The sequence below is a fragment of the Callorhinus ursinus genome, unplaced genomic scaffold, assembly GCF_003265705.2.
Source record: "Callorhinus ursinus isolate GAN/ISIS: 27379988/994484 unplaced genomic scaffold, GSC_fseal_2.0 scaffold18, whole genome shotgun sequence".
Classification (NCBI taxonomy): domain Eukaryota; kingdom Metazoa; phylum Chordata; class Mammalia; order Carnivora; family Otariidae; genus Callorhinus; species Callorhinus ursinus.
In genome coordinates this window covers 25,186,274-25,200,441 of record NW_027397080.1, presented here as the reverse complement: position 1 = coordinate 25,200,441, position 14,168 = coordinate 25,186,274, and the positions used below count along the sequence as shown (strand labels likewise).

The 14,168-nt window shown below is 59.3% G+C and overlaps 1 protein-coding gene across 1 annotated transcript in view; it reads right to left on the bottom strand.

Annotated features, from left to right (window-relative positions):
• Window positions 1–13,773, bottom strand: part of ARHGEF19 (Rho guanine nucleotide exchange factor 19) — a 21,569-nt gene extending 7,796 nt beyond the window's left edge. The window contains exons 1-17 of the mRNA XM_025856548.2: window positions 13,664–13,773; window positions 11,291–11,366; window positions 9,769–10,212; window positions 9,080–9,361; window positions 8,811–8,919; window positions 8,658–8,734; window positions 8,097–8,359; window positions 7,133–7,293; window positions 6,865–7,017; window positions 6,457–6,586; window positions 6,235–6,309; window positions 5,990–6,079; window positions 5,653–5,813; window positions 4,762–4,920; window positions 4,362–4,441; window positions 2,603–2,707; window positions 1,336–2,212 (exon numbers count right to left, since the gene is read on the bottom strand). Of these exons, the coding sequence (XP_025712333.2) occupies window positions 2,055–2,212; window positions 2,603–2,707; window positions 4,362–4,441; window positions 4,762–4,920; window positions 5,653–5,813; window positions 5,990–6,079; window positions 6,235–6,309; window positions 6,457–6,586; window positions 6,865–7,017; window positions 7,133–7,293; window positions 8,097–8,359; window positions 8,658–8,734; window positions 8,811–8,919; window positions 9,080–9,361; window positions 9,769–10,183 (2,418 nt within the window). The 5' untranslated portion in view covers window positions 10,184–10,212; window positions 11,291–11,366; window positions 13,664–13,773 and the 3' untranslated portion in view covers window positions 1,336–2,054. The remainder of the gene's footprint in view (window positions 1–1,335; window positions 2,213–2,602; window positions 2,708–4,361; window positions 4,442–4,761; window positions 4,921–5,652; window positions 5,814–5,989; window positions 6,080–6,234; window positions 6,310–6,456; window positions 6,587–6,864; window positions 7,018–7,132; window positions 7,294–8,096; window positions 8,360–8,657; window positions 8,735–8,810; window positions 8,920–9,079; window positions 9,362–9,768; window positions 10,213–11,290; window positions 11,367–13,663) is intronic.
• Between the last annotated feature and the right edge of the window lie 395 nt (window positions 13,774–14,168).

Sequence of the window (14,168 nt, the reverse complement as noted above, 5' to 3'; positions counted from 1 at the left end):
GGGGTGCCCGGGTGGCTCAGTTGTTAAGCATTTGCCTTCAGCTCAGGTCATGATCCCAGGGTCCTGGGAACGAGCCCCACATCGGGCTCCCTGCTCATTGGGAAGCCTGCTTCTCCCTCTCCCACTCCCCCTGCTTGTGTTCCTGCTCTCGCTGTCTCTGTCAAATAAATAAAGTCTTAAAAAAAAAAAGATTAAAAAAAATCACATGGGTATAAATATAAATGTCTGAACCAGGATTCAAATTCAAATGTGTCTGCCCCCTTGGCCCATACGCTCCACCCTCCCTGCACCATCTCAGGTTAGAAAGTCATTCCCAAAAGCTTCTTCATGGGTCTGAGCGTCTCCCCCTCTGCCCATGTTTGCCTTCTAGGACCAACCTGGCTCACGTTTTCCTTGCCCCATGACCTCCTTTTGAGGGATGAAGGATGCTCTGGTTCTCCCAGGTGTGTTCACATCTCCAAGCTCATTCCCAGGTGCTTCTACTCTCCTGGGTGATTTGGGTTTCAGTGAACATTGGCCTCCCCAGCAGCTACCCCTCCTCTGCAGCAGCCATCAGACTCCACGTGGGAATCCATGGGGTTCCAAGAAACGTAAGTCCCCAGCCTGGCTGCAGGGCTAAAGCACATGACCTGGGCTAGGTCTGTCAGCACACACCGCCCCCTGGCCACTGTGATCAGCCCAGAGGTAGCCACGTGACCCAAGCTGGTCTCATCAGAAAGCATCCCCGGACTTTGACAAGGAATGCTGGGACAAAGACAATCCCCTCCTTTCATGTTGGATGTGAATGAAGAAGCCCCTGGAAGCCTTAGGATGAAGACAATACCAAGGACAACCGAGTAGAAAAAATGGCAAGAGCTGGGTCCTCAGTGACATCAAGGAGCCCCTGGATCAAGCCTTGCTTGAAGCCCACCCTGCCCATATACTTCTTAGTTATGAGAACTGTGGTAGGCTGAGAAAGGGTCCCCTAAATGATATCCACATCCTAATCTCTAGAACTTGTAAATGTTATCTTCTATGATAAACAGGGGGGGGGAGATAGATTTTTCAGGTGGGATTTAAGTTAAGGATTATGAGATAGATTATCTGGGTGGACCCCAAATGCAATCCCACGTATCCTTATCCTTGGGAGGCAGAGGTAGATCTGACACAGACACACAGAGGAGAAGGCCACGTGACCACAGAGGCAGAGATTGAGTGGTGCGGCCACAAGCCGAGGAAAGCTGGTAGCCACCAGAGCTGGAAGAGGCAAGGAACCATTCTCCCCTGGAACACATCCCCGCTACAGGGCAGAGCACGGCCCTGCCGACACCTGGATTTGGGCCCAATGATACTGACTTTAGATTTCTGGCCTCCAGAACAGTCAGAGAATACATTTCTATTGGTTTAAGTCATCTCGTTTGTGGTCATTTGCTACAGCAGCTGTAAGAAGCAAACACAAGAGCCATTAAAGTCTCTTCGGTCTCCAAGCCTCGTTGAATTGGGTATTTTGTCAACTGCAGCCCAATGCTATCTCATTCATACCCAGCCCTGCTGTCTCCTCCTCTGGTTAAGAGGTGAACTCTCCCCATTGGGAGGCAGACAGAGAGCCTCCTGACCTTTAGTTGGAGGAAGTGGGGCTGGGCTGGGGGCAGCATCAGACAGCCCGCAGACTCCAAGCAAAGGCATCACGGGAGTTTATTTACAGAAAAGTCACAGCCACCAGGGCCCATGCAGGCTCTGGCCAGAAGACCCCAGATAGATATATCTATATACATATAGGTCCCAGCACCCATCAGCACGAGAGCTGTCCTCAGCTGGGCCCCTGCCAGAGGGACCAAGAGTCAGGCAGCGTGAAGGGAGTAGGCCCCAGTCCTTGCCAGCTGTCACAGGTCACCTGTGCAGTCCCTCTGCCGGAGGAAGAAACTGGTGTCGGCCCTGGAGTGTGAGGACGGGCTGTACTCTGGACGCCAGGCCGTGGAACCCCAGCAGTGGCCTGGGGCTTGGGACACTACAGGTCCCTGCAGACCTGTCCAGGAGCTGGGCACGGAGCTGGCGTCCCAAGCCATGGCTGCCTGTCATGCGGGGGGCTCTCCCAGTTTGCTCGTGGCGCTTGTGATCCGCTTATTCTCTCGGAGGTTTCGAAGGCGGGCACTGAGGCTGCTGATCTCTTCCACGTAGGCCTGGGGCACCCACCCCTTCTCGCCATCTGCCAGGCGGACCCCCTCCAGCCAGCCTAGGGGCACGCAGGCCAGGAGCAACATCAGTGGCATCAAAGGGACTCCAGGGCCAGTTCTGCCTTGTCTGCACCCCGGGGGCAGGGGTGACATCATCCCAGCACCCCAGTTCCAGGAAGGACCCTGCCTCTGGCCGTCCTGTAGATGAACATCTGACCTGTTTTTCCTGACAGCCTCTAAGAAGGGTATTTCCCATTCTTCCCCATCAGTCACTCTGAATCCTCCAGCTTTATAAGCGGGAAGTTCCTCCTCTTGTTAACTTGATTCCTGCATGCTGTGGTTGTTGATCAACCCTCACACAACCTTTTCCTGTGATGTCTTAGCCATCTGGCTACCTCCTGCCTGCCCAGTGTCCCATCAGGGAGGCCTTCCCAGGAGGCCCCTCTTACCATCACTGGTTTGGGTCCTCACGGCCAGGATGTCAGTCTTCTCCAGGGTCAGCTCATCCGGCTGCAAAGCCTTGTATGTCCTGACACACTGAACCTGGGGGCGGTCTGACAGCCCAAGGGAGAGCGAGGGAGTCCCCAGGGGGGGATGATTGGGGGCGGGGAGGGGTAGGAGGAGGAAGGAAAGGGGTCGGAGGGTGGTGGCTCCCGCCGCTTCATTTGCTCCACGCCTCCTACTGCCCACCCTGACCACTGTCCTCTTACGCTAAACACAAGCCCTTGGTGAACCCAGTCCCTCCCAGCTTCGGTTATTGCCCAGGGCTCTCACCTCCCCAGCTCAGTCTAACACCTTGATGCTGACCTCCAGGCCAGTGTCCACCTGCCCCCAGACACCCCCCACAAAACAGTAATGGCCCCTTCCTATGCCCCTGCTACTACTCCAGGGCTCCCTCTAATCCATCCTTCTCAACTGGGCCTTCCCACTCCTCTGAGTAAAATCCAAAGTCCTCCCCACAGCCTACAAAGCCCTGCATGGTCTGGCATTGCGTCCTCGCTAGCCTCCCCTCCTCCCCTCTTCTTCCCCTCCCCCTCCCCCCTGCCCCTTGCTCATGAAGCTCAGCAACACTAGCTGCCCTGCTGTTCCCCCAACGTTCTCAGCTCCCTCCTGCCTCAGGGCCTTTGCACTGCCTGTCCTCCTTCCAGGAGTACCCCCCCCCCAGAAAAGGCTGCCCCTCTTCATCCTTCAGGGGCCTTCCCTGATCACCTCTCTGGAGTGGGATGCTCACCCCACAGACCAAATAGGACTCTTAGCCCAAGCCAGAGAACCTGCTTCGATCTAGGCCCTAGGCTCTTTCTACCATGGTAGACAGGCTGGCAGTATTGCGAAAACCACAGGCTTTGGGGCCAGACCTGGCTTGAATCCCAGCTCTGCTCCCCACTGGCTGCCTGACCTTGGGGAAGTTACTTAACACTTCTGAGTCTGTTTTCTCAGATATGAGAAAATGAGTCTACCTAACAGGGTTATCATGAGGACTGAGTAAACTAAATGCGTATAAAAGCCCCTTACACTGGGCCTGATGCATGGCAAGCATGGGTAGAAACAAGTTCCTTTCCCTTCCCTTCGTTAGCTCAGCCTTAACTCCCCTGCTCAGAAACCTTCAAGAGCAGCCTGGTATCCACTATATCAGGGTCCCTCTCTGACTGGGCAGCACTCTGGCTTACCGGCCTCACTCACACCCCAGAGAGAAGCCTCTGTATCAACAGAGCTGGTCCCTCACCCCCCACACCCTGGCCACTTTGGTTTCTGCCCTCTTTGCAACAGAAGTGAAGGTGGAGACAGACCCGGGCTCCAGCCGCAGGCCTGCCACTTACTAGTTGGGTGAACTTGGACAAGTCACTTTAACCTCTCTGAACCTCTGTTTTCTAACTTGTAAAATGGGTTTCTGTGGGGATGAAATGGGAGCATACAAAAGGCTTTGCCATCTCCAAGGTGTCACCTGAGCACACGGGGGTCGGCCTGGCCTACGTAAATGTTGTCCCTCTTCCAAGGATCTGCCCCTGGGCCCCTGACTGCCCCAGGCCGACCCCTGACCCCAGGCCGGCCCCTGACTGCCCCAGGCCGGTTGATCTCTCTCCCTGCTGGCTCTGCAGGCAACATGGCACCAGGATGCGAGCAAAGGGGAAGAGGAGTGAGGGACCCAGCAGGGGGGATGCGGGCCTTGAGGTGGGGGCGGGGGTGGGGCAAGGGGAGGCAGGCTGCTACCTTGGCCCTCGCTGAAGACCTCCTTCTCCTCCTGGGAGCTGGAGGGGCACATGGCTGAGATCCATCGCTGCTTCTCACTTCTAGGGAGGGGGAGGCTGAGTTGTCACAATGCGCAAAGTGCAATCTCCCAGGGCCAGAGTGGTGAGACAGGGCTGGGAGAATTAGGGTATGATGTCCAGACTCAGGACCCACCCCAGGGCCCGCCCCACAGCCCTGTCGGTCCCCAAGCCGGGGCCCCACCCAGCTCTGAGCATGAGAGAGCAGGCCCGGAAGGCTCTGGACACCAGCTCCACCCGTGGCCTGCCTTATGCCCCCTGTCCCCGCAGGCGGGCTTGAAAGGCCTTGTGCCTGCCCCGGGGGGGTGGGGTGGTCCTCTCTCCCCACACCCAAGCCCACTCACTCCGTCCGGGCCCTCAGCAGGAACTGGTGCTTCGCGTGGGGCCCATGGAGGAGCTGAAGGAGGAACACGTGGCCGGGGATGCCTTGGAGCTTCAGGCTCAGATCCTTCACCTGGAGCTCGGCCATCTTGGCATGGACAAACACGGCAAACTTCCCTAGCCTGCGGGACCGGGGTGACACTTTAGTGAATGAATGAATGAATAAACCAGGAATGAACCCTTCCCATAGTCTAAGAAGTCCTTTAGTCCTTTCTTCATCACATCCAGCCTTAAGACTTACCTCACTCAGAAAGACTTCTCCCTCATCCCAAACTGATACCAGTCACAGCTAATACTGAGTGTTCACTGCATGCCAGGCACTGTGCTAAGCTCTTTCCATGTATTATTATCACACTGAGTGTCCCTACATGGTAGTCTCTATGTTACAGATGGAAAATAAGATAATACAATGGTTAAGAGCCTGGGATCGGACACCGGACAGACCTGGCCTCCTGGCTCCTGCACTTACTAGATCCATGCTCTTGAGAATAACAAGGAAGCCTAATTTCCAGGGAGATGTTAGAGGACTGAAGAGAAGAGTGCACACAGCATGCCTGGCACAGGACAGGGGGTCAGTAAATGTCGGCCATTCTCAGGATGAGTTAGGGCACAGCTGGGACTCCAGGACAGTGCTCTTAATCTCTGCTCTGCAGACAGCCCAGCCCTTGGTTCTCAGGTCTGGAAAATGGACTGGCCTCACATCTCTGCCTTTTCTGGGGGAACCGCCAAGGCTCAGGGTACGCCAGCAGCCCAGACAGGGGCTCCCAGGCCTAGCGATGGACTGTTTGGGAGCCTCATGGCGGGGAAGAAGGGACCTGGCTCCGATCTACTTCCCGCACCCTGCCCAGACTCACTCCTTCCGCCGAGAGACCAGCAAGCAGTCGTTGAAGAGGTGCAGGTAGACTGCCTTGCTGGACAGCTTCAGCTTGGCTGGGGGCGCTGCGGGCAGTGGTGCCAGTTCCATCAGTTCCCCATGCCGAACCAGCCAGCGGGCCTGAGAGATCAGTGGGAAGATCTGGAAGGATGGAAGGGGCCAGGGGGAGGGCAGGTCAGGCCCAGGACAGCAGGGCAAAAAGCACAGAACAGGGCAGGGGTGCGGCAGGGGAGCGAGGAACTGGCCTGCCGTGCTCAGGGAAGGAAGGAACAAGAGCAACCCTTGTGGCCCCCATCCCGCCAGCAGCAGGCATGCACCTTGCCCTCAAAGTGGATCTTCTTGCTCAGGTGGATGAGCTCCTCTGTCCTCTTCATGGACTGCACACTGGCATTGCACTCTTGCACCAGCTGGGGAGGCCGTGGGTGGGTCACCTGAGGCCCCCCCACCCCTGCTCCCAGAGCCTAGCCTCAGGCTCTCCCACCTGGGGACCAGAGGCTCTGATGGCTGGGGCTCATTTAGAAATATGCCAGGAATCTGGGGGGCCCTGGGGAGCTGAGCTCACCTCCTTGAGTGCATTGAAGGCTTTGGTGGCCACATCTTCGTCTTCAGAGCCCTGTGCTGTCCGCTTCAGGATGTTCTGGAGGGTGGGGTCGGTGCAATGAGGCAAGCCGGGACCTCCACCCATAACCCTGCCCTCCCGTCTTTACCCAGGAGGGGCTGTGGAAGGCACAGCAACATCCCCCCCCCCCATAGCCCTCACTGTAGCCCAGTGCCCTCCAGGTACCTCCACCAGCATCTTGAGGCGTGTGATCCTCTGAAATGGCAAGATAAGGAAGGAGGTGAGGGGCAGACGCTGGCATACGGGAGACTCCTCCAGGCGAGCCAGGATGCCAGGGAACTTGGGGTTCTCCAGGCTGGAAGATGGGGAGGGGCCTGGGGTCACAGATAGGCTCATCGATTCTATGAACCGCCAGGATCCATGACCCCAGCCACCCTCTTGGTTTTTCAGGTACCTTCTCGGCACATCCTTCCTGCCCCTTGGGGTTAGGTCTAAACTGATCCTAGGTCAGAGAGCCCTGTTAGGGAACCACCCCCCTCCCGGGTCACCGGTCCTCCGTACACCCTTCCGCCTAAGCCTCCCTTTATCTTCCCCGCCCCGCCCCACCCCCCCCTTCAGAGCCTCCAACCCTACAGCAGGCGCTGGTAGGTGCGCTCCTGGTAGGCCTGGTTGGTGACGTAGGGCAGGTACACTCGGCGGAAGGCTGGACAGTGGTGCAACACAATGTCGCACACGCTGAAACGCAGGACATCTGCCTCTAGCCGCTGCTCCAGGTCCTGCAGAAACCTGAGGGGTCCGGCGAGGGGTCAGCGTCAGGGCCAACGAGAGACCCCAGACCTGGGAGCCGGGCCAATCACAGGCTTTGCCCCCGCCCCCCCACCTGACCAGACCACTCCCACACCTCTCGCTGGTGCTCTTGACCTCGGGTAGTTTAGAGAACAGCCATTGCTTGTCCTGCACCCCCAGACATTCGCTCAGCTCAGCAGATCCTAAGAAGTGGCCCACGGCCACCGACAGGCTGTGGATGTATGAGGCCTCGGACGTGATCAGCTCAAACTTGGCCTGAGTGAGGGTGGAGGCGGGGTTGAAAGGGCCCGACAAGGCCACCCCGGACACTGTGACCTCACTTACCACCCGCCCTCCCGACTCCGCCATTCCTTTCCCCCTCCCCCTGCTGTCCAAGCCCTGGACACCATCTCCTTAGACGCCCCACCTCCGATGACCTGGTGCCTGACAGGTGAAAGGGACCACCTCTAGCCGCGAGCAATTGTTCAAACTCAACTGAAGACCTTGCCTGAGCCCCTAGCTCCATCTAGCAGGCCTGCCCTTCCAGTGGGGAGCGCTTCATTTAGCCCCGCCCCACTCAGTCCCTCGCCCACCAGACGTTTTCTCTCCAGAAGGCCCTGCCCCTCCCGGTCCTCGCTTTCGCCGTCCCACCTCGGCCGGCCCAGCCTGACTCCGCCCCTCCAATGGCCCTGTTGGCCCCGCCCCTAGCCCCACCCCTCCGCCCAGCCGCCGCTCTCGACGGCTGCGGCAGCGCTCCCGGCACCGCCAGTAGCCTGCCCCACCTGGTCAGGTCCGTGCACCCACCTTTCGCATAGACGGTCCCGCCGGCCCCGCCCTCTCGTAGCCCCGCCTTCCCCGCTGGGTCCCACGCCCACCTCCAGCAGTGTGCAGTCCCGCTCGCCCGGTAACCCAGGGCCCGGGGCCCCGCTAAGTTGAGGGACCACCCACACCACAACGTCCTCCTGGCCCCGCCCCTTCGGTGGCCCCGCCCCCTGCGGGCCCCAGGGCCACCTCCCCGGCTGACAGCCTCCCCGGCTGGCAGCCTCGCCGGCCCCGCCCCGCCGGTCCCCGGCGCCCACCTCCTGCAGTTTGCAGTCGCGCAGGCTCAGCGTGGCCAGGACGCCGCTGCCGCGCACGTCGGGGATGTCCTGCCACAGCGAGAAGGTGGAGCCTCGCGCCGAGCGCTGCGCCCGGAAGGAGCTGCTCGGGGAGAGGTTGGCGCGCGGCGGCCCGGGCCCCTCCTCCGCGCCCTCCGCCTCGTCCCCGGGGCCCTCCTCCTCGCGCTGCTGCCGCCGCAGTTCGCGGGCGCTGGCCACGTCGCTGTATTCCTGGTAGAGGACCGCTGGGCGGGGAGAGGGGCGGGGGAGGGCCGTGGGGCGCCCGCCTGCCCGGCCCGGCTCCTGCCCGGCGCCCCGAGAGCCCGCCTCACTAAACGAGCCTTTCGGACGGTTCGGGTAGCGGGACACCGTGAACTCGTTCACTCACTCACTCCTTCCAGAAACACTGCATGCGCACCCACTGCGTGCTAGCCACTGTGCTTGCTACGGAGATTCAGCTCTCTCGCTCTCTCGCCCTCTCGCAAGATCCCAACCTCTCAACTCCCCAAACCCGCAGCCCCCCAGCCCCTTCCTCCCACGTACTGTTAAGGAGAAACCGTGACTGGCGCCGCTCGCTGGCGCTCCTGGACCCCGGAGCCAGCTCTTCCGGTGTGTCCAGCCTAGGAAAGGGACAGGTTCAGGGCCCTTCTTCGCCGGCACCCCTCCTCGGACCGAGTGCGGAGTGGGAGATGGTACCTGGGCTCGGGCCAGCCGCTCTGGCCCCCGCTGGGGTCAACAGGAGCTGGCATCGCCAGGCTGTCCACCCTCATCTCTACACTGCGCGACTCCCTTCCAGATGCTTTTCCTGGAGAGGGCGAGAGCTGAGGGTGGGTGGCTCCAAGAATGGCGCTGGGCACTGGGGTGCCACACTTCAGCTGACCAGCACCCCGTCTCAGGTGTGGGCCGTGCCCCATGCTGCCTCTGGCTCGTGGCCTGCTCTTAGGGCCCAGGGAAGAAGCTGGTACCTTCCCGAGCTGCACCAGTGCCTGACCCTGGGGTCAGCACCCTGGCTGCTGAATTCCGCCCCAGGCGCAGGGAAGAGTGCAGCCGGGTCATCAGCTCAGAGGCTGAGAAGCGCCTCCGCTCAGGCCCCTCGAGGCCTCCTCGGGAGGGTCCAGACAGCTCCAGTGGCCTAGGCTCCTCTGTGCTCAGGGCCTGCTCTGCCGCCTGGCCAGGCTCCAGGAAGACAGCATGGGCTTCAGGGCTGCCAGGGAGCTCTTCACGCTGGTACACCCGCATCTTGCGCCCTACGGGGAAGTGGGGCGAGAGCACACGCTGCATCCACAGGGCGCTCTCTCCACTCCCCGCTGCTGCTACCCTGTGGCCCTGAGCCTCTGAGGGAAAGGTCAGTGTTTTTGCCAGGATCTGGTCCCCCCGCACCCCAAAAATAGGATCCACAAGAGGGGTAGCAGAGAGAGCACAGTGCCTGCCTGCAGTGGGCAAAGGGCCAAGGAGCCCAGGACAGCCACTCATTTGCAGTGCAACCTCCAGCAAGTCACCAGTCCTCCCTGATTTCCCATTCTCTTCTCTCTAGAATCTAACACTTGTCCTGCCTGTTTGGGGAACTCTGGGGCTTATGAGTCTTAAAAGAGCCACCCGACTTCTCCCCTGTCTGTCCCACTGGGCCACCACCCCCTCACCCAGAGTGACTCACAGGCAGACTTCTTCTCTGAGCCGTGACTGGCCCGGCGCTGTGGCTGTGGGTGCTGGGGACTCCAGGGTCCCTCCAGAGCTGGGGGCTGGGCACTAGGACAGTGTGGCCAGCTGCCAGCCCTGCTAGGCCGCATCCCCCCACCGGTGGAGATGTCGGTGTCTGGGACTTCCGGGGATGGCGGCCATGGCAGCCCTTGGAGAGGAGCAGGGGTCCCCAGGGACCAGCGGCTGCCAGGAGCCCGCAGCTCCTCTGGGGCCACAGGGAAGAGATCCAGACACACAGGGCTGGGGGGCTGCAAGGCGGGCAACTCTGCAAAGGACAGGCTCTCCTGCTGGCACACGGCTACCGGGTGGCGGGCAGAGCCACGTGGCCCAGCCAGGTGGGACTTGAGGGTGGCTGGTGGCCCACAGTCCATTCCTCCTTTGCTCTGCCACCCACCTGGGCCTGCACGGGAAAAGGTATGAGAGGCAGACATAGAACAGTAGGGCTGGCCAGCAAGCCACCTCCGTCTCAGAGGCCTGGACCAACCCTCGTGTGCACACGTGCGCACATGCACACACCTAACTGCATAGTAACAGCTAATACTTACTGGGCACTTACCGAGTGGCAAGTGCTGGGCAAGTGGCAAGTGCTTTATATATATTATTTCATTTAATCCTCACAACCCTGAGTTGATGCTATTGTTATCCCCATTTTATAGGTGAGGTAGGTGAGGCACAGACGTTATTTGGCCTATGGGGGGAGCCAGGATTCACACCCAGGCTGTCTTGCTTCTGAGTCTGCGCTTTTAACCACCTCGTGCATTTTCAACTCTCACTGACCTATGATCAGACACACATACATACATTGTCGCACAATCCATGTATGTTCCAGGCACATGCACACACGTTTTCTTCCAAGTACACACATGGACATACACACTTTCATAGGTACACTCAGACACTTTAAAGCCACAGGCTCACGCATTCACACACTTTTCACACAACTACATATATTCACACACACACACACACACACACACACACACACACACACACACACCGACCCATCAGATATTTATGTACCCACTCAAGCTTTCTCACACTCCTATTCCATTCACACTCACACACTGAGATACAGACACAAATACACGGGCCCAGAAGTCCTTGCTTTGGTGTTACCCAACCTCCCCTACCATGCCCAGAGTTGCAGCCTTCAGCGCCGAGTGGTGCCCACACCCTGCCAAGCTGGCTGGGAGGGTCACAGACCGGCACCCGGGCCACCACCCAGATCAGGCTAGGCCCTCCCAGGAGAAGGGCAGGGAGATGTCCTGGATCCCCCACTTGGGGCGAGAGAGGGGTTCTTCCCTACCCGGGGTTCCCAGCCCCAGGGATCGAGCCCGGCTGACCGGGTCCTCTCTGGGCAGGAAGTCATCCCCAAGGAGTCTGCTGGAGCCTCGGGACAGGCCTAATGATAGAGGGATCCGCGCCCCCACAGCCCTTCTCCCTGGCCCTCCACCGGCTGCCCTCCTGCAGCCCCTCACCTCTCCAGCCGAGGGCCGCTGCTGATCTTGTTCTGCTCCTGCTCCGGCGGGAGAAGCCCTCTCTCTGCCCAGCTGGCTGGGGGAGATCCCACCCAGACAAAGAGTTTGATTCATCAAACCCTGTGGTGAGGCAAGCGGTAGGGAGGGAGGGAGCAGGCAGCGGGCTGGGCGGGGGCCTACCCTAGCCTGGCCTCACTGTGGGCAGGCGGGGCAGCAAGGACCCCCCCCCCAGAGGCCCCCTCTGGCCAGAGGAGCAGTGCCCAGCCTGGCAGGGCAAGGAGACCCAGGGGACAGAGACAGAGATAGAGACCCAGAGATACGGAGACCCTTTAGGCAGCATCTCAGAACAGGAGACCCCAAAACACTCAAACCCAGGAAACCACAGACGCCAAGACATTCAGGGACCCAGAGATGGAGACAGAGACAGAGACACTGAAAATTTCACAGACCAGATACTCAGAGACAGATGCAAAGCCCAGAAAAACCCAGGGAGACAGATGGACAAACTTTTTGTAGCCCACAGGGTTGCCAGTCTAGTGAGGGAGCTGAAAATGAAAACAGTTACAATCCGGGTTGGCAGGAGCCAAGCCAGAGGAACCATCAGCGCTGGGCTCAACTTGATCTGAGCATTCCAGGAAGGCTTCCTGGAGGAAGTAATGGCTAACTGTTCCGGCTGAAATAGCCAGGGACCCAATAAACATCGACAGGGAGAAAATCTTGACCTGAGAGAAACAGTGACAGCGTCAGTGACCGAGGGATGAGGGAGGGATGGAGGAGAGGACCCGGGGTGGGGACCACTCTATCTGCAGAGCCACCCAGCTGCTCTCCTGCTCTCTTCAGTCCCTGCCTGGGATGGGGTGGGGCTGCTCCTAAGAGACAGTTACCCTCGCCATAGGGACAGCTTAACTTGTACCTTAAACCTCTGTCCATCTGAGCACGTCTCTGTTTCCTCATCTGGTAAGTAGGCTAGTCCTGCCAGCTTTAAAACACTAATACGAGAATTAATGATAGCACACGTAAAGCCCCTGGCACAGAGTGGGAGCTTTGTAGTTGATAGTCATTCTCCTGAGTATTGTGATTAGTCTTTCTCTAGTCAGCAGGTGGCTTGGGTCGTCACGCGGATGGGGAAACTGAGTCAGTGAGAATGAGACCCACCCTTCTTTGTAGGAGCATGTGGAAGGAGACTTGGGACCACTGCCTGCCAGAGGGGCCAGGAATCTGAAGTCCTCAACATAGAAGTCCTACTTGCTTCTGTGGGGACCCATGTGCAAGAATACACACGTGCTTCTGCTCCCTTGTATTCTGGGAGATCCTCTCCACTTGGATTCAGGGAGCCCCTGGAAGGCGGGGAGCACACCCCCCCATGCCCTCCTGAGTTACAGGGGTAAGTGAGCAAAAACATGGAAGCCTTGGGGCAGGAGCACCCCCGATTAAAGGCTTAGAGGGAAGCCTGGGTGGATGCCAGGGGAAGGTGGTAGGTTTTCTGTAGAGAGGAGGCTGGAGGCAGGTCCCCAGAGGGAACGTCAGAGGTGAGTCAACCTCCACCTCTGTCCAGACCAAAAGGCAATGGGAATGACCCATCTAGCTGGGATACCAGCCCTGTGGCCTTCCCAAGATGTAGCCTGCTCAACCTCAGTGCTCGGGACCAAGGAGGGGTTGAACTGTGTTCATACTGTGTGCAGCTCATCTCTGCTAGAAAAAAAAATAAAGGAAAAAAACCTCAGGAAGAGAACTGGCCCCAAGTAGCAGGTCATTCCCTACTCCAGACAGGATCACGGGATACTCTAGTGGCAATGGTCATTCTGGAACCCATAGGGGAAAACCCCTGCCAAGGTTCAACCCCCAGTGTTGAAGTCATAGCCTGTTCCTGGGGCCCAGTGTCCCCATTTGTAAAGTAGCATGGAAGGTCCCTCCTGGCTGCCCCCTCTAGGAAACTCGTGTCATCAGGAGTATCTCTGTGGGCAGAGAAGGACAGGGACCAAGGAGGGCCCCATCCAGTGGACACTGCTAATCACACGGACAGTGGGCCCACTTGGCAAGGCTGGCAGAGAGGGTCTCTGGATACTACTATGGTTCAGGGAGAGCACCTCTGGCTTCCTGTGCCCAGGATTTCCCTGCCTCCCTCCCTGGTCCCCCTTGTCCCGATGGCCAGAGGAGTAAGGCCCTGCCATGGCCCCTGTGCCCCTTCAGGAACAAAGCCGAGGGGAAGGTCATGGCTGGAAAGGGGATCCAGGCCAAACAGGCTATGGAGCCCCAGGAGGCCATTAGTGGGTGGGAGCCAGGATCAGAGGCCAGGCAGGCAGCACAAAGGACTCACTCTAGGAAGACTGGCGGGAGGAGAATGGGACGGCAGGCAGCAGGGTGGGGCCCTACCTCAGCCACGGAGCTCTGTCCAGCCTCCGACACGGTCCAGGGCTCCAGACCACCTGGGGGCTCTGGGGTTGCAGCGGGGTCCTCGGGGGGCTATGTCAGCATGGCCCCTGAGCCGGGCAGTGCACGATCCTGGGTATTGTGTGGGGCGGGGAAGGGGGAGGCGAAGGCGGAGGGAACCTCGCAGGCGGGCAGGCGGCTGTCTCAACGTGCCTGCTCCCCGCCCCCCTTCCCCAGAACCGGTTTGGCCAGTCTGGGGTACAAGAGGGGGGCTGGAACAATGGGAGTCCTATGCCCAGGAGAGGCTCTGAAGGACCCCAGACCGATGTCCTAAAGATGGGGGAAGCACTGCTTTTCCGCCCAAGAAACAGGTCACCCCTCTTCTGAAGCTTCCCAAATGTAAGACGTGCTGGGGGAGGAGAGGCTTCACAGAGAACCTCCCAAGCCTTGGACTCCTCAGGGACCTGGGAACTCTGCAGTTTGCTGACCCTCCCTGAGCTGGCTACAG